This window comes from Epinephelus lanceolatus, chromosome 7 (genome assembly GCF_041903045.1).
Source record: "Epinephelus lanceolatus isolate andai-2023 chromosome 7, ASM4190304v1, whole genome shotgun sequence".
Taxonomy (NCBI): domain Eukaryota; kingdom Metazoa; phylum Chordata; class Actinopteri; order Perciformes; family Serranidae; genus Epinephelus; species Epinephelus lanceolatus.
Genome location: NC_135740.1, coordinates 29,279,516 through 29,297,981, shown reverse-complemented (window position 1 = coordinate 29,297,981; position 18,466 = coordinate 29,279,516). Strand labels below are relative to the sequence as shown.

The following is an 18,466-nucleotide window of genomic DNA, read 5'->3' as shown; positions in this document are numbered from 1 at the left end:
TGCACACGCTCTGCTTCACAAATATTATTTTGAGGCACACTTGTAATATCAATTCACAGATCATGCGAATCGCTGAATGTGCATTTACAAACTGCTTGTCATTTGTGAACCTCTCTACATTTGTGAGAGAAATCTGTGGTGAATTTTGAGACTCCCCTGATGTTGCAGGTCAATGAACGTCACCATTGGCTGATAAATCAATCAATCAGAATCAATTTTATGATTCTGATTGACAGATTCATCAGTTAATCAGGTGTGTTCGCTTTCAGCCAATCGTATGGCTCCTTACATATTCGCCACACTTTTAAACCAGTCGCAGAGCTACTGAGCTACTGTTTGCAGTGTTCAAACAAGACGCGCTAGACTGAAACGGTGGAAGAGACATGGATCAATCTCAACCTGTAAGTAACACATTTATCTTATTATCCCCTCGTTGTAAATCATGCAATGTTATTGAATTATAATGAGTTGAAGCGTTCTGCTTAGCCAAGTAACATGTTTGAATGAACATAAACTATGAATACACCCTATGTAAGGAGCCATACAATTGGCTGAAAGCGAACACACCTGATTAACTGATGAATCTGTCAATCAGAATCATAAATTTGATTGACAGATTTATCAGCCAATGGTGACGTTTGTTGACTGCGACATCAGGGGAGTCTCAAAATTCACCACAGATTTCTCTCACAAATGTAGAGAGGTTCACAAATGAGAAGCAGTTTGTAAATGCACATTGAGCGATTCGTATGATCTGTGAATTGATATTACAAGTGTGCCTCAAAATAATATTTGTGAAGCAGAGCGTGTGCATTTCCGAATTTATATTACAACTTTGCATAAAAATTATATTTGTGAACCAGAGCGTGTGCATTTGTGAAACAGATCATGTGCATTAGTGAGTCCGAAATACAACTGTGAACCAGAGCATGTGTATTCGTGAGAAACCCTGCGTGAGTTCATTCATTATGAGACTGATCTGACGCATACTAAACACCCAGTTTCATATGTGTCCTCCCCCCTAGTGTTGAAATGAAACCTACTCCCTTTGTGCATTTTATCTCAGCATGGAAGAGGTAAAGAAAAGCTGGAATTATCATTATTATTGTGGAAGGCATGACTTCAGTGAACTTAAGGATTTAGGTTTATTCCACAAATATTATCAGGGTATTTCAAATCCAGTCAAACTATCAAGACATCAGCACAGATCCCAAAAATTCACAATGAGGAAGATTTGAAGGCACAGCTGTCCACAGCCACAGAGAAGCACATCTTCAGCACTTACAATGAAGTATATTAGTATTAATGTAAAAAACGTAGTAACTATAGGTAGAGTGTGGTTTCAAAGAAAGAGAAATATCAAGGTATATATTTTGGTCAATATGTTAAAATATCTTCTCTTTTGAATATTGTAATAAAATACTTAAAAATCACAAATAAGGCAACAAAATGTGTTTTTTGTGTATGTTAAATCACATTTCCTTGATTATAATGCTTTGAAAAGCTTTACATTGGTACAAGCTTGAGTTCTTAATATGAACACACAGTCCAGTTGTTGTAACTAAAAATAAATAATTTATATGTTTGGTTTATGGTTACCTTTGTAATGAAATAAATGAAGTGCATCTAGGACAGAAAACTGGCCATATTATGAGGTCTTTTCCGATGTTAACATTGGTAACCTTAGCTGAACTCAGTAGGAGCTGGAGCATGAAAACAGGCCTGGGTCCAGAGGTGAGAAGCTGCTGTAGTAACAGACAGACTTTTTGTTAACTTGTCGGGGGACCGTTCTGTGAGCCTTGTTCTTGGAAAAGAAAAAAGGTATTATTCTAGTCTGTGATATCCTCACAGTTTGTTAATTTACAAATAACCAACACACAACTCTTTCAGAACATGTGGGTGTCGACACACTGGTGTTTTCAGACACAGTAATTGTGCAACTAATTGTGAGTGTACATGAGCAAACAGAGCTCTGTACTTTGGAGTGATGGTCCAGTGTTTTAGTGTCGGGATACCAGAGCTTTTTGGAATGGAACTAGTTTCTTTGCCTTTTTTATGTTTGCTGCTTTTGGACTTTCAGCTGAGCTATGGAGGTATTTCATGTCTTTATGATGCTCATATATAATTCAAATCTGACCTGAAGCATTTTTTCAGTTATGCAGTCTTAGTTTTAAAGCTGTAAGCACAAGTGGCAGGTGGAGGATTGTCCTTTGTATTTACTTTATTTCTGTAAAAAAGAATATCTCTATGTATTTGTTGCTGTAACCTATAAGACGAAGACAGTTGCCTAAACACTGACTGTATTTTCCCTTTGCTCACTCTAGCCCCAGCTCCAGCCTCAGGCCCAGTGTTTCTGTCCGGTCAGATGGCCGACAGCATTCTGCGGAGACACAAGCGCTACAACACTTTGTTTGAGGAGGTGCTGGAAGGCGACATGGAGAGAGAGTGTATAGAGGAAGTATGTGACCTGGAAGAGGCCAGGGAGATCTTTGAGGATGACAAAAAGACAGTGGGTATTTATTTATTTATCTTGTTTATTTTTTCTTATACGTATTCTTGTTTTTTGCTGGCTGTACTCAGCAGAGACTTTACTCTGTATTGTAGATGGAGTTCTGGGCAAGATATGTAGGTAAGAAACATTCTTAATGACAGATTTCTCCCAGCACAAACAGAACTATAGGTACGTCGCAGTGGTGACTTTGTCTTTGTTTGTTTAATGTGTTTCTCTCTGAATCAGACCTGTGCTTCCAGAGTACACACTCTATCTTGTAATAGACCTGCTGTTATGGAAAGATGTTTCTACTTTGTTCTCTGAGTAAACCTTGTTTTATTAGAGTATTATACAAAATTAAGTAATTGAAGATACTGTGTCTGGATTTCTACAGATGGCGATCAGTGTAAATCAAACCCATGTCTGAACCAGGGGACATGCAATGACCACCTTGGCTTCTACACCTGCGCATGTCTGTCTGGCTTCACTGGCAGGAACTGTGAAATCGGTAAGTGAAAAGTCCTGTGGCTTGATTTTAAAATGCAATCAAAAGAAATTAGATTTTTGTGTTACATGATCCAACGTTTCTGAGGATACAAGATCAGATCTGATCAGATCTCAGTCTCAAAGGATAAACAGCCAGAGACCTTTTTTTCCCTTCTTCTGTTTCTAAATCAAATCAAGGGCTTGCATCAAGCATCAATCTGGTTTTAGATCCTAAAATAAGATTGTTTGTCTTTTTGGATATTCTAAAAACAGCAGCCAAAGTGCCCTCTCTGTGAGTAGTGACTCACACATTAATTACACAGTACAAATCATAGTATAGTCTGTCCTTAAAAAGTCACAATAAGGTATGACACAAAACATGTAATTAAAAATAATCATAATTCAGTAAGTCAAAAACAATCATAAAAAATTCACATTGTAGTATTTAATAAAAATATCCCACAGACAATAAAATTATTTTATAAAATTATCCTAAACAAAACCCCATAGTATAGTGTGTCCAAATACAAAGATGTCCTTAAAAGAAGCCAAAGTATAGTATGTCATCAAAATGGTCATAGTGTAGTATGTTATAAAAATGTAATAAAAATAATCAAAGTATAGTATGTCATAAAAATATGGGAAAAAAATCATAGTATAATATGTTATAAAAATGTCCTTGAAAGAGCTAAAGTGAAATATTTCTTAAAAATGTCCTAATGAAAACTCATAGTATAGTATGTCATAAAAGTCATAGTCATAAAAACATCACAGTGTAGGATTTTATTAAAAATATTCTAAAACAAACAAAAAAAAAACAGTATATAATATTATAAAAAATTCCCCCCAAAAAGTCATAGTATGCTGTGTAATGAAAAATTTCTTTTAAAAAAAGCTCATAGTTTAAATTGTCATAAAAATGTCCTAAAAAATGACAAAGTATATTATGTCATAAAAATGATCATAGTATAGTATGTCATAAAAATGTCATGAAAAGTATCATAGTATAGTATGTCATAAAAATGTCATGAAAAGTATCATAGTATAGTATGTCATTAAAATGATCACAGTATAGTTTGTCATTAAAATGTCATAAAAATGTTCATGGTATAGTATGCCATAAGAATGTCATAAAAATGATCATAGTATAGTATGTCATAAAAATGTTACAAACATGATCATAGTATAGTATGCCATAAGAATGTCATAAAAATGATCATAGTATAGTGTGTCATAAAAATGTTACAAACATGATCATAGTATAGTATGGCATAAGAATGTCATAAAAATGATCATAGTATAGTATGCCATAAGAATGTCATTTGAATGATCATACTATAGTATGTCATAAAAACGATCAAAGTATTGCATGTCCTAAAAAATTCATTACAAAACTGTTTCATCATTTAAATGATCATAGTATAGCATGTCATAAAAATGTCACAAAAAATGATCATAGTATAGTATGTCATAAAAGTGTCATAAAAATGATCATAGTATAGTATGTCATAAAATGTCATGAAAATGATCATAGCATGCTATGTCATAAAAGTGTCATAAAAATGATCATAGTTAAGTATGTCATAAGAATATCATAAAAATGATTATAGTATAGTGTGTCATAACAATGTCATAAAAATTATCATACTACAGTATGTCGTAAAAGTGTCATCAAAATGATCATACTATAGTATGTCCTAAAAATGTCATGAAAAAATACCATAGTATGGTGTCAAAAAAATGTCAGAAAAATGATCATAGTATAGTATGCCATAAGAATGTCATAAAAGTGTCATAAAAATGATCATAGTATAGTATGTCATAAAAGTGTCATCAAAATGATCATACTATAGTATGTCCTAAAAATGTCATAAAAAAATACCATTGTATGGTGTCAAAAAATGTCAGAAAAATGATCATAGTATAGTATGCCATTAGAATGTCATAAAATGATCATAGTATAGTATGTCATAAGAATGTCATTTGAATGATCATACTATAGTATGTCATAAAAACAATCAAAGTATTGCATGTCCTAAAAAATTCATTACAAAACTGTTTCATCATTTAAATGATCATAGTATAGCATGTCATAAAAATGTCACAAAAAATGATCATAGTATAGTATGTCATAAAAGTGTCATAAAAATGATCATAGTATAGTATGTCAAAAAATGTCATGAAAATGATCATAGCATGCTATGTCATAAAAGTGTCAGAAAAATGATCATAGTTAAGTATGTCATAAGAATATCATAAAAATGATTATAGTATAGTGTGTCATAACAATGTCATAAAAATTATCATACTACAGTATGTCGTAAAAGTGTCATCAAAATGATCATACTATAGTATGTCCTAAAAATGTCATGAAAAAATACCATAGTATGGTGTCAAAAAAATGTCAGAAAAATGATCATAGTATAGTATGCCATAAGAATGTCATAAAAGTGTCATAAGAATGATCATAGTATAGTATGTCATAAAAGTGTCATAAAAATGATCATAGTATAGTATGTCAAAAAATGTCATGAAAATGATCATAGCATGCTATGTCATAAAAGTGTCAGAAAAATGATCATAGTTAAGTATGTCATAAGAATATCATAAAAATGATTATAGTATAGTGTGTCATAACAATGTCATAAAAATTATCATACTACAGTATGTCGTAAAAGTGTCATCAAAATGATCATACTATAGTATGTCCTAAAAATGTCATGAAAAAATACCATAGTATGGTGTCAAAAAAATGTCAGAAAAATGATCATAGTATAGTATGCCATAAGAATGTCATAAAAGTGTCATAAGAATGATCATAGTATAGTATGTCATAAAAGTGTCATCAAAATGATCATACTATAGTATGTCCTAAATATGTCATAAAAAAATACCATTGTATGGTGTCAAAAAATGTCAAAAAAATGATCATAGTATAGTATGCCATTAGAATGTCATAAAATGATCATAGTATAGTATGTCATAAGAATGTCATTTGAATGATCATACTATAGTATGTCATAAAAACGATCAAAGTATTGCATGTCCTAAAAAATTCATTACAAAACTGTTTCATCATTTAAATGATCATAGTATAGCATGTCATAAAAATGTCACAAAAAATGATCATAGTATAGTATGTCATAAAAGTGTCATAAAAATGATCATAGTATAGTATGTCATAAAAGTGTCATAAAAATGATCATAGTATAGTATGTCAAAAAATGTCATGAAAATGATCATAGTATAGTATGTCATAAAAGTGTCATAAAAATGATCATAGTATACTATGTCACAAAATGTCATGAAAATGATCATAGCATGCTATGTCATAAAAGTGTCATAAAAATGATCATAGTTAAGTATGTCATAAGAATATCATAAAAATGATTATAGTATAGTGTGTCGTAACAATGTCATAAAAAAAGATCATAGTATAGTATGTCATAAAAGTGTCATAAAAATTATCATACTACAGTATGTCCTAAAAATGTCATGAAAAAATACCATAGTATGGTGTCAAAAAAATGTCATAAAATTGATCATAGTATAGTATGCCATACTAGTGTCATCAAAATGATCATAGTATAGTATGTCGTAAAAGTGTCATCAAAATGATCATACTATAGTATGTCCTAAAAATATCATGAAAAAATACCATAGTATGGTGTCAAAAAAATGTCATAAAAATGATCATAGTATAGTATGCCATAAGAATGTCATAAAAGTGTCATAAAAATGATCATAGTATAGTATGTCATAAAAGTGTCATCAAAATGATCATACTATAGTATGTCCTAAAAATGTCATAAAAAATACCATTGTATGGTGTCAAAAAATGTCATAAAAATGATCATAGTATAGTATGTCATAAAAGTGTCATCAAAATAATCATATTATAGTATGTCCTAAAAATGTCATAAAAAATACCATTGTATGGTGTCAAAAAATGTCATAAAAATGATCATAGTATAGTATGTCATCAGAGTGCCATTAAATGATCATAATATAGTATGTCATAAGTATGTCATTTAAATGATCATAGTATAGTATGTCATACAAATGATCAAACTATTGCATGTCCTAAATATATGGAGAAAAAAATCATAGTATAATATGTTATAAAAATGTCCTTGAAAAATTTCATGAAAATGATCATAGTATAGTATGTCATAAGAATATCGTAAAAATGTTCATAGTATAGTATTATGCTATAAGAATGTCATAAAAAAGATCCTAGAGTAGTATGTCATGAAAAATAGTCATAGTATGTCGTCTAAAATCATTGAAAATAATCATGATATAGTATGTCCGTCAAAATCGTGAAAAAAAGTCATAGTATAGTATGTCATCCCAAATCATGAAGAAAAGTCATAATATAGTATGTCATCCCAAATCATGAAGAAAAGTCATAGTATAGTATGTCGTCTAAAATCATCAAAAAAAAAGTCACAGTATAGAATGTTGTCCAAAATCATGAAAAAAAAGTCATAGTATAGTATGTCATCCCAAATCATGAAGAAAAGTCATAGTATAGTATGTCGTCTAAAATTATCAAAAAAAAGTCACAGTATAGAATGTTGTCCAAAATCATGAAAAAAAAAGTCATAGTATAGTATGTCATAAGAATATCGTAAAAATGTTCATTGTATAGTATTATGGTATAAGAATGTCATAAAAAAGATCCTAGAGTAGTATGTCATGAAAAATAGTCATAGTATAGTATGTCATCTAAAATCATTGAAAATAATCATGATATAGTATGTCCGTCAAAATCGTGAAAAAAAGTCAAAGTATAGTATGTCATCCCAAATCATGAAGAAAAGTCATAGTATAGTATGTCGTCTAAAATCAATGTCGTCTAAAATCATCAAAAAAAAAGTCACAGTATACTATGTCATCTAAAATCATCAAAATAAAAGTCATAGTATATTATGTTGTCCAAAATCATGAAAAAAATTCATAGTATACTATGTCGTCTAAAATCATCAATAAAAAAGTCATAGTATAGCATGTCGTCTAAAATCATGAAAAAAAGTCATACTATAGTATGTCATTTAAAATCATCAGAAACAAAGTCATAGTATAGTATGTCGCCCAAAATCATAAAAAATGTCATAGTATAGTATGTCGTCCAAATTCATGAAAAAAAGTCATAGTATAGTATGTCGTCCAAAATCATCACAAAACAGTCATAGTACAGTATGTCGTCTAAAACAATGAAAAAAGTCATAGTATAGTATGTCTTCCAAAATCATAAAAAAAAGTCATAGTATGGTATGTTGTCTTAAACCATGAAAAAAAGTCATAGTATAGTATGTCTTCCAAAATCATGAAAAAAGTCATACTTTAGTATGTCGTCTAAAACCATGGAAAAAAGTCATACTATAGTACGTTGTCCAAAATCATGAAAAAAAAGTCATAGCATAGTATGTCTTCCAAAATCATCACAAAACAGTCATAGTACAGTATGTCGTCTAAAACCATGAAAAGAAGTCATAGTATAGTATGTCTTCTAAAACCATGAAAAAAGTCATAGTAAAGTATTTCGTCTAAAACCATGAAAAAAAGTCATAGTATAGTATGTCGTCTAAAATCATGAAAAAAAGTCATAGTATAGTATGTCATCCAAAATCATGGAAAAAAAGTCATAGTATAGTATGTCGTCTAAAACCATGAAAAAAGTCATGGTATACTATGTCGTCTAAAACTATGAAAAAAAGTCACAGTATAGTATGTCTTCTAAAATCATGAAAAAAAGTCATAGTATAGTATGTTGTCTAAAACCATGAAAAAAAGTCATAGTATACTATGTCGTCTAAAACTATGAAAAAAAGTCACAGTATAGTATGTCTTCTAAAATCATGAAAAAAGTCATAGTATAGTATGTCGTCTAAAACCATGAAAAAAAGTCATAGTATACTATGTCGTCTAAAACTATGAAAAAAAGTCATAGTATAGTATGTCGTCTAAAACCATGAAAAAAAGTCATAGTATACTATGTCGTCTAAAACTATGAAAAAAAGTCACAGTATAGTATGTCTTCTAAAATCATGAAAAAAAGTCATAGTATAGCATGTCGTCCAAAATCATCACAAAAAGTCATAGTATAGTATGTCGTCCAAAATCATCACAAAAAGTCATAGTATAGTATGTCCTCCAAAATAATGAAAAAAAGTCATAGATTAGTATGTCGTCCAAAATCATCACAAAGCAGTCATAGTATACTATGTTGTCAAAAACCATGAAAAAAATCATAGTATAGTATGTTGTCTAAAACCATGAAAAAAACGTCATAGTATAGTATGTCGTCTAAAACCATGAAAAAAGTCATAGTATAGTATGTCGTCCAAAATCATCACAAAACAGTCGTAGTAAAGTATGTCGTCTAAAACCATAAAAAAAGTCAATGTATACTATGTCATCTAAAATCATGAAAAAAAGTCATAGTATAGTATGTCATCCAAATTCATTAAAAAAAAAGTCATAGTATAGCATGTCTTCCAAAATCATAACAAAACAGTCATAGTACTACGACGGAGTATTAGGGCCACATTGAAGAAAAAAAAATTCGGAGATTTCGAGAATAAAGTCGAAATATTACGAGAAAAAACTTGTAATATTTCGAGAATAAAGTCATAACTGAGAAAAAGTCATAATATTACGAGAATAAAGTCGTAATTTAACGAGATTAAAGTCATAATATTATGAGATTAAAGTCGTAGTTTTTAAGGAAATAACTAACAACAAACAGAATATCAGATTGTCTTTCATGCCGTTGTAAGTAGCCTACTTAATTAGGTTTGGGAACCTGCACCGTGCCAGTTCTGTGTCAGTCAAAACTCCGGGCCCAACTCTGCCACTAATTGGCCAGTCTGACATCCTTCATAATACATATAGAACGTTAGTGAAACACATGCGTTTGTTTGGGAACAAGTTATTGGTCACGTTACTCGTTCCACAGGCGAAGGACCCTGGACACATAGCTTAAATACACCGGTTGTAGCCTAAGTAACTTTTAACATACGTGAGTCTTTGTGACTCTTGACTCTTGTCCCCTAACTAACGCTTGTTTCTGTTTCACTAACGATATTTTTACATGATTAAGTCACATCCCGTTATTTCCTCTGTAAACCGCAGCCTACAAGCATGCTGTGTCAATAAATCAGCTCAGACACTGTTAGAAATGTAATATTTAGCCTAATAACATCATGCTACAGCAGTAATAACGTCAGCTTTAGTCAAATGGCTCTAGCTCTCCCGGTAAATGTCATAAACCATTTTCCCTGTATGTTGACTGATAATGGCCACGTTTCCCAGATCGCTCTTAGCTTAAGATCTTTCACTAAGACGGAGTTTTAAGATCGAGCTGACCCACTCTTAACACTCTTCTTAGCCACCAAACTCTCACAGATCCAGCCACAGCAGGCACATTAATATTAAACTAAGCAAAGAGATATTAAAACAGTGATGGGGACAGTGATGAAGTGGTGGATGATCGATGTGCCTGACATCGATTGATTTAGTTTCAGCACCACGGTAGTGGCCAGCTCCTGTTGAGATATAAACAGAATGAAAGCGGACAAGGTAATTACAGAACTTGTCTTGAGAAATAGCTTTCAAATTGAATCAGAGATTAAATGCATTTTCAATTGAGGCAACTTTTTAAATTAGGCTATTGCTTTCTTTTCACTTTCTGCATCCATTTAAGATTTTACTTGAGATCACTCTTTAAGAAACTCTTAACAGGAGCTGGTCACTACCGCGGTGCTGAAACTAAATCAATCGATGTCAGGCACATCGATCACCCACCACTTCATCAGCCATAAGTCACACACATACTTATTTTTCGTCTTATTATTATTTTTCTTCCGCCAGATTTCGGTGCGTAACTTGTGCCACAGCTCTGAGCGCACACAGGGTCTTCATAAAACATAGATTCAAGATTCAATATGCACAGTTAGGACATGTGTTTCCCTGCAGAATGAAATTCGTTCTTTTCTGTCACCAATTAACGCCAAACAATATAAATCTGAAGTATGAAATAGATCAAAAAATATATGCCGCGCACTGTTTTAACATCTCCTTGCTTAGTTTAATATTAATGTGCCTGCCGCGGCTGGATCTGTGAGCGTTTGGTGGCTAAGAAGAGTATTAAGAGTGGGTCAGCTCGATCTTACAACTCCGTCTCACTAACGTTCTATATGTATTATGAAGGATGTCAGACTGGCCAATCAGTGGCAGAGTTGGGCCCAGAGTTTCGACTGACACAGAACCGGCTCGATGCCGGTTCCCGAACCTAATTAAGTAGGCTACTTACAAAAGCATGAAAGACAATCTGATATTCTGTTTGTTGTTGGTTATTTCCTTAAAAACTACGACTTTATTCTCGTAATATTATGACTTTAATCTCGTTAAATTACGACTTTAATCTCATAATATTTCAACTTTTTTTCTCGTAATATTATGACTTTATTCTCAAAATATTACGACTTTAATCTCGTTAAATTATGACTTTATTCTCGAAATATTACGACTTTAATCTCATAATATTTTGACTTTATTCTCGTAATATTATGATTTTTTCTCAGTTATGACTTTATTCTCGAAATATTACCAGTTTTTTCTCGTAATATTTTGACTTTATTCTCGAAATCTCTGATTTTTTTTTCTTCAATGTGGCCCTAATACTCCGTCGTAGTATGTCATCTAAAACCATGAAAAAAGTCATATAATAGTATGTCGTCTAAATCCATAAAAAAAAAGTCATAGTATAGTATGTCGTCCAAAATCATGAAAAAAAGTAATAGTATAGTATGTCGTCCAAAATCATGAAAAAAAGTCATAGTATAGTATGTCATCTAAAACCATGAAAAAAAGTCATAGTATAGTATGTCATCTAAAACCATGAAAAAAAGTCATAGTATAGTATGTCTTCCAAAATCATGAAAAAAAATTCATAGTATAGCATGTCGTCCAAAATCATAACAAAACAGTCATAGTATAGTATGTCGTCTAAAACCATGAAAAAAGTCATAGTTTAGTATATCGTCTAAAACCATGAAAAGAAGTCATAGCATAGTATGTCGTCCAAAATCATGAAAAAAAGTCATAGTATAGTATGTCGTCCAAAATCATCACAAAACAGTCATACTATAGTATGTCGTCTTAAACCATGAAAAAAAGTCATAGTATAGTATGTCATCTTAAACCATGAAAAAAAGTCATAGTATAGTATGTCGTCTAAAACCATGAAAAACAGTCATAGTATAGTATGTCGTCTTAAACCATGAAAAAAAGTCATACTACAGTATGTCGTCTAAAACCATGAAAAGAAGTCATAGCATAGTATGTCTTCCAAAATCATGAAAGAAAAGTCATAGTATAGTATGTCGTCTAAAACCATGAAAAAAAAGTCATAGTGTAGTATGTCGTCTAAAACCATGAAAAAAAGTCATAGTATAGTATGTCATATAAATGTTCTAAAAATGATCATAGTATAGTATGTCATAAAATGAAGTCCCAGTCCTATTAGTTAAACAGTATTCACTGTATGTGCCCATATGTATCCTGAAACACGTGATGCTTGTCATTCCTCTCGTCCACACTTACCACCAAGAGATCCTTTCCTAATGCTCTTCCAATGTAAGTCATGAGGGACAAAATCCACAATCCTCATTCTGTGTAAAAATACAATCAATATTCACACAAAACATGTTTGGCACTCGTAAAACAAAACGTAAGAGAGTTCATACTGTATAGCAATCAATCAATCAATCAATCATTTTTATAAAGCCCAGTATCACAAATCACAATTTGCCTCAGAGGGCTTTACAGCATACGACATCCCTCTGTTCTTAGGACCCTCGCAGCGGATAAGGAAAAACTTCCCCCCAAAACAACCTTTAACATGGAAATAAAAGCAATGATGTGTTATTGTATAAATGCAATAAGATGATGGGTTTTCACTGATATTGTGTTTCCATTCTCCTCAGTTGTATCCAGAAGGTGTGATTTGAACAACGGAGACTGTATGCACTTCTGTGAATCAATGGGAACCTTTGGAGCAAAATGCTCCTGTGCAAGAGGCTACAAGCTGATAGAGGATGGAATTAACTGTGAAGCACAAGGTATCACTGTCTTTATTGAATTCTCTGTTTAATATCATGATAATGACTCTTAAATTCCACATTGTGACTCCTCTTTTCTCACATCACCAGCTGAATTTCCATGTGGCAGAACTGCCCTGACAGAGGTAAGCTTAGGATTAAGAAGGTCTCTGTTCAGCCATGGGAATGCAAGCCTGCAGAACACCACTTCCCTGACCAGCAACACTACTACAACCTCTTCCTCGACTCCAGCCAGTACCCCCATGCTTTTTCCTACCACAAATATCCCCATAGAGTACCACTCCATTAAGAAACTGCCCCTGTGGATGAACCGTGAGGCTGAGGTCCCCACTGACGAGCCACCCAGGCCTTTTAAACGCATTGTAGGTGGCAAGGTGGTATCGCCAGGAGAGATCCCATGGCAGGTATTCTATGACAGTACAAGCATTAATGCATGTAAGGCTTTGTTACAGGAAATACATGAGCGAGCAAAAACAGGAGCTGTAGTATGTTCATCTCTTCCTTTTTTATTTAGGTAGCCTTGATAGCACGTCCCAGTGGTCAGTTATTCTGTGGGGGCTCCATTCTCAGCGAACGGTGGGTTATCACTGCTGCTCATTGCCTGGTGGAAGCACAAGGCTCCTTCTTTGTCAGAGTAGGTAAGGTTCACTGCCACAATGAATGCAATCACTCTTGATGTCATGTAGTTTATCCCACTGTTTGCCATCTGCTTTGAGACAAACACTGCATGTGTTATATTGTGGAGTAAATGAGGACATTGAATGAGTGATATCTGTATCTCATATCTCTGCCTGCAGGGGACCATAACATCTACCTCAACGAGGACACTGAGCAGGATTATGAGGTGTTGAAGCAGCACATACACCCACGCTACAACAGCACTGTGAGCTTATACAACCATGACATCGCCTTGCTGTACTTAAAGAGCGCCATCACTTTCTCTGCAAGAGTCCGACCCATCTGCATCGGGCCCATGGCTTTCACTGAGGCCCTAGTGAAGGACTCCTCCCCAGCCACGGTCAGCGGCTGGGGTCGAACGCGCTTCCTTGGATTCACGGCCGACTCTTTGCAGAAGGTGGCGGTTCCCTTCACAGATCGGACAGAGTGCAAGCGGAGCAGCAGTTCAAGGATCACTCCCTTCATGTTTTGCGCAGGATACTACGACGAGGCCAAAGATGCCTGTCAGGGGGACAGTGGAGGTCCTCACGCAAACAAATTTTATGACACTTGGTTCCTTACGGGCATTGTGAGCTGGGGGGAAGAATGTGCAAAGCAGGGGAAATATGGTGTGTACACACGGCTGTCCCTTTATTACCGCTGGATAAACCATATTATGGGATTAACTAAACACAGGCTGGCATTTGATGTGGAAGAACCTGACCCTGAAACTTAAAGGTTATAGATTTTAAGAATATAAATGGTATACAAATGTTCCTTTTATTGTTTGATACTCTTAACTTCACAGGATATGAGGGGATACTTTCATGATTTGATATGTCCTTTTGTACTCTATTAACCAAATAATAAGAAATAAATCACATCAAATTCACATCACATCAACAGTGTACTGACTGTGAACAGTTACATCAAAACCAGGGTGTCTGCAGGTATCAGACACTTAAATTTCTTTTTAAGCATTGTGGGTTTAGTTTAAAGGTAAGTAGTATATATTTTTGGCCCATGCTGAGGTAGTTTTAATGTAGGAATATAGTTATTAGAGAGAGTTACGTGAATGTATTTCAGTCAGGAACACTTCAGTAAAAAAAAACTTCGATTTGCAGTATTATATTTGGCGGTATGGCTCTGTTCTTCGGTCTCTCTGCCTTTCCTCAGACCTACATAGTAAGCCTCTTCCACGCACCTAAGTGAAAAGCCTAAGGCGGAGAGAGCACACCTATCTGCTCTTCCACATGCAAACAAGGAAAGCCTAAGGCAGGGGAAGCAAACCTCCCTGCCCTTCCATGCACCTACATGGAAAGTCTAAGGCAAAGAAAGCACACTTCTCTGCCCTTCCACGTGCAAATGAGGAAAGCCGAGGGCAGCGAGAGCAAACCTCCCTGCCCTTCCATGTGCCTAAATGGAAAGCCTAAGGCAAAGAAAGCACATCTCTCTGCTCTTCCACATGCAAACAAGGAAAGCCTAAGGCAGGGGAAGCAAACCTTGTAGGAAAAGAGCAAGCACTCTCAAAATAAATCCCCTCGAAAGGTGCACGGCCAAAAAACAGCGACAAAGGGAAAAATGCCAGCACTCACAAATGGGAGCAAACCTCCCCGCCCATCCATGTGCCTAAATGGAAAGCCTACAGCAAAGAAGGCACACCTCCCTGCCCTTCCGCGTGCAAACGAGGAAAGCCTAAGGCAGAGAGAGCAAACCTCCTTGCCCTTCTATGAGCCTACACTGAAAGCTGAAGGCAGGGAGAGCACACCTCCCTGCCCTTCCATGTGCAAATGGGGAAAGCCTAAGGCAGAGAGAGCAAACCTCCCTGCCCTTCAGAACAGAGCCAACATCAATGACAAACAGAAATGACATTGGTAAGTCAGACACAACATGAAAAGGAGCTGGGGTGGAGGCGGGTTGTAAAGCGGCTTGCAGAGGAAACAGCAACAGTAGGCAGGTCAAAGCAGTTTAAATGGATATCTAAAATTAAATTGTTATGGTATTTAAGACCTCACAAATTAATTAAGACAGTTTATTCAGTTTTAAGGTCTAAAGTTTATATATTCAAATTTCAGACATTTGAAGACCTGCAGACACCCTAATCAAAACACATCACTCCCATCTGCTGGTAAATAAATGTTTTACAAGTGGTAATAGTGGTACTCAGTAGTATAAAAAAGGATCTTTGGAAATCCAGGCTTCAAATGTGACCAAAAACTCACAGAAAAGAGAAAAGTCTGCACAGTTTTATTATTTCAGTTGGCTTCCATTAAAACAAGAATACAGAACCAATAGATTAAATCAGGGTGCATGAAAAAGAGCAGCCTTAGTGTTCAGGTGATCACCGTGTTAAAACAAGAACTGAATTATTTAAATTACCAAAACAATTATTGCAATAAATAGTTTATTTTTTTGCAGAACTGAAGCTGTACAAAAACAAGCCAGTTTAGAACAGTGACTGTCGGGCAATACAAACCTGCTCAGTGTTCAGTTGCCATGCATTTTTATCTTAAAGAAACATTCAGCAACAAGCTCAGGCTACTTGGCTCATCAGGATACTTAATATTTCAAGCAGTTTTTTTTTGTTTTCCAACCTGGAAAATCTGTGCAAAATCTGCAGCATTTTGGATTAAAGTGACAAAGGAACCATCTGATTTTTGTCATTTAAGCTAAAAAAGAAATAAAATGGGGGTTTTTAATGTGCATTGTAGCATAGCTCCCATAAATATATGGAGATGTAATTTCATTGGGAGCTGCGCACATACCTCACAATATGAAGGAACAACATGACAGCAAAATAAATAAATTAACAACATAGGAAATGTGTAGTGCAGAGCAGCCCCTGCTGCTTTCTCGACTCATTTCCATATCAAACACAGCGAATCAAAGGCAGCCCTCCGACCGCGGCCTCGATTTGATGTGGTAAATTCATATAAGTCTGCAATCAATATTTAATTAAGCGTTCGACACAGAGGGTGTATTTCATGTTGGCTGTATGATCCCTTTTAATGGGGAGCCCGAGATTAACTGAGCTGTAATGGTGAGGAGGAAACAATCTGCCTCTGTGATGGAGCGGTACACGGAGCATAATCTCCCCCTCTCTATTGCTCTCTGCCTGCCTTTCTTTGACTCTGCCTACCTCTTCCTTCTGTACGCTGCACTCTGAAGCACACACCGAGGAATACACTGCCATCAATCTTCATGTCCGCCAGTGTCTTACATTACCATCACTGACATGTCAACTGCTGCCTGCATGCAGGGGGTATGTCTCCCCTGCCTCCCTAACACATCATACATTCAAGGATAAACAAAGGAAACAACAGCATGAATAAGAGGAGCTACACAGTAAGAGAGGTAAAGCGGCAAGGAAAGCACACATTCAGTAGACAAAAGGTGGGGGTTTCTTTGTCTCTCCTGTCCATCCACCTTATTAAAGTGCCTGTTGAATATTTGTGAGGTCAGGTTAAAGCAATAACAGAGTATTTGATTTTGCAAACAGTACATACTGGAGACTCTAAAAGAGCATGGAATAAAAAAGGCATTATGGCATGGCACATTTTGGCATTCTAACTCGTAGACTTTACAGAAGAGTGGTGCCTGGAGCAATGAAATGTAAGAAAAATACAATAAAGTCGTTCAATGGAAAAAACATCAACTAACAAAGATGAAACATTGACGTACAATAAATGTTAAAAATGATACTGTGTATGTACAAAAGTCTTTGCTTTAAGAAATGTTTCAGGCAAATCCTGGGCCATCCATCCAGCACACACTAGACAAACAGGAACACACATTCGGAGAAACCAGAGTCTTGAATACTAGCTGGAATGAGGGTTGAAAAATGTTTCCACAGATTGTGTAATGATGACCTGCTGCAGCAGCGGCCTCACATCCTGACTTTATGTGTGTTACAGATGGAAGATTCTCCTCACCAATCAAAAAAGAAGAATGCCAATCAGAGTCCTCGCATCGGCTGTTGATTGTCCAAGAGGGCTAAACAGTTCCTGAGCCGTCACTATCAGAAAACACTGTCCTAGTAGATCATCAATCATGACCTGGAGGAAAATCAGGTCCCTATATTCCCACTTTTTTCTCTTTTATGATTGATCTGTGCTGGAGAAAAAAAGTCACCGGGGAGGGAGGAGTGGGTGGCTGATCAGTCACAAAACAGCTATGGCTCACCCTGTTCCTTCTGTCTGCTCATCATCCACGGGGGAGTATTAGATTCACAGTCTGTGCTTTCTTCTCTACGGGGAGCTGAGTTTCCTGGCCTTCAGGTTTCCTGCGTCTACAAGAAAATACACAGGCTTTTAAAAAGGAAATCAAAGTAAAGAAACACTATGGCTCAACATTCTATTGTCATTTTGGAAGTCTAGGTATTTTCTTTACCCCCTAGCCTGGAGGAGTGTCCTCGACTGCTGTCTCCTAGAATCAGCTGCAGGCTGGCAGCAGCTATGAAGCCCTCCTGTCGCCGACTCAGGTTTTTCACCAGCCTGAAGGATAAAGAGTCAGGAAAGGGTGAAAACAAAAGCGGGGGGAGAAATTGGATAAATAAACTTCTTACCAGGTTGAGCTTTACATTTGCTTTTACATTTTTGGCAGGGCTTCAGTTTCTAGCTCAAAAACACACCATAAAGCTACTTGTGTCAAATGTTGTGCCCTGTCACATATAGGATAGTTTGGCTGATCACTAAATCACCCC

At 35.2% G+C, this 18,466-nt stretch overlaps 2 protein-coding genes across 6 annotated transcripts in view; one reads left to right on the top strand and one right to left on the bottom strand.

The window, feature by feature from the left end:
• The first annotated feature begins 1,934 nt into the window (after positions 1-1,934).
• On the top strand, positions 1,935-14,663 carry f9a (coagulation factor IXa). The gene is made up of 8 exons (XM_033632807.2): positions 1,935-2,093; positions 2,325-2,509; positions 2,605-2,629; positions 2,886-2,999; positions 12,973-13,107; positions 13,198-13,511; positions 13,622-13,745; positions 13,905-14,663. Exons 1-8 carry the CDS (start codon positions 1,988-1,990, stop codon positions 14,498-14,500), a joined length of 1,599 nt encoding a protein of 532 aa, XP_033488698.2. The 5' UTR covers positions 1,935-1,987; the 3' UTR covers positions 14,501-14,663.
• Positions 14,664-15,997: 1,334 nt separating this feature from the next.
• The window catches only part of mcf2a (MCF.2 cell line derived transforming sequence a), a 38,084-nt gene continuing 35,615 nt past the window's right edge, over positions 15,998-18,466 (bottom strand). For all 5 annotated transcript variants that reach the window (XR_013491825.1, XR_013491823.1, XR_013491824.1 and 2 more), the window contains 2 exons: positions 18,154-18,257; positions 15,998-18,052 (listed from right to left, as the gene is read on the bottom strand). Coding sequence is in view for 2 of the 5 variants with exons in the window: in XM_033633724.2 (XP_033489615.2) it covers positions 18,012-18,052; positions 18,154-18,257 (145 nt within the window). In the remaining 3 variants the exon portion in view is untranslated. The remainder of the gene's footprint in view (positions 18,053-18,153; positions 18,258-18,466) is intronic.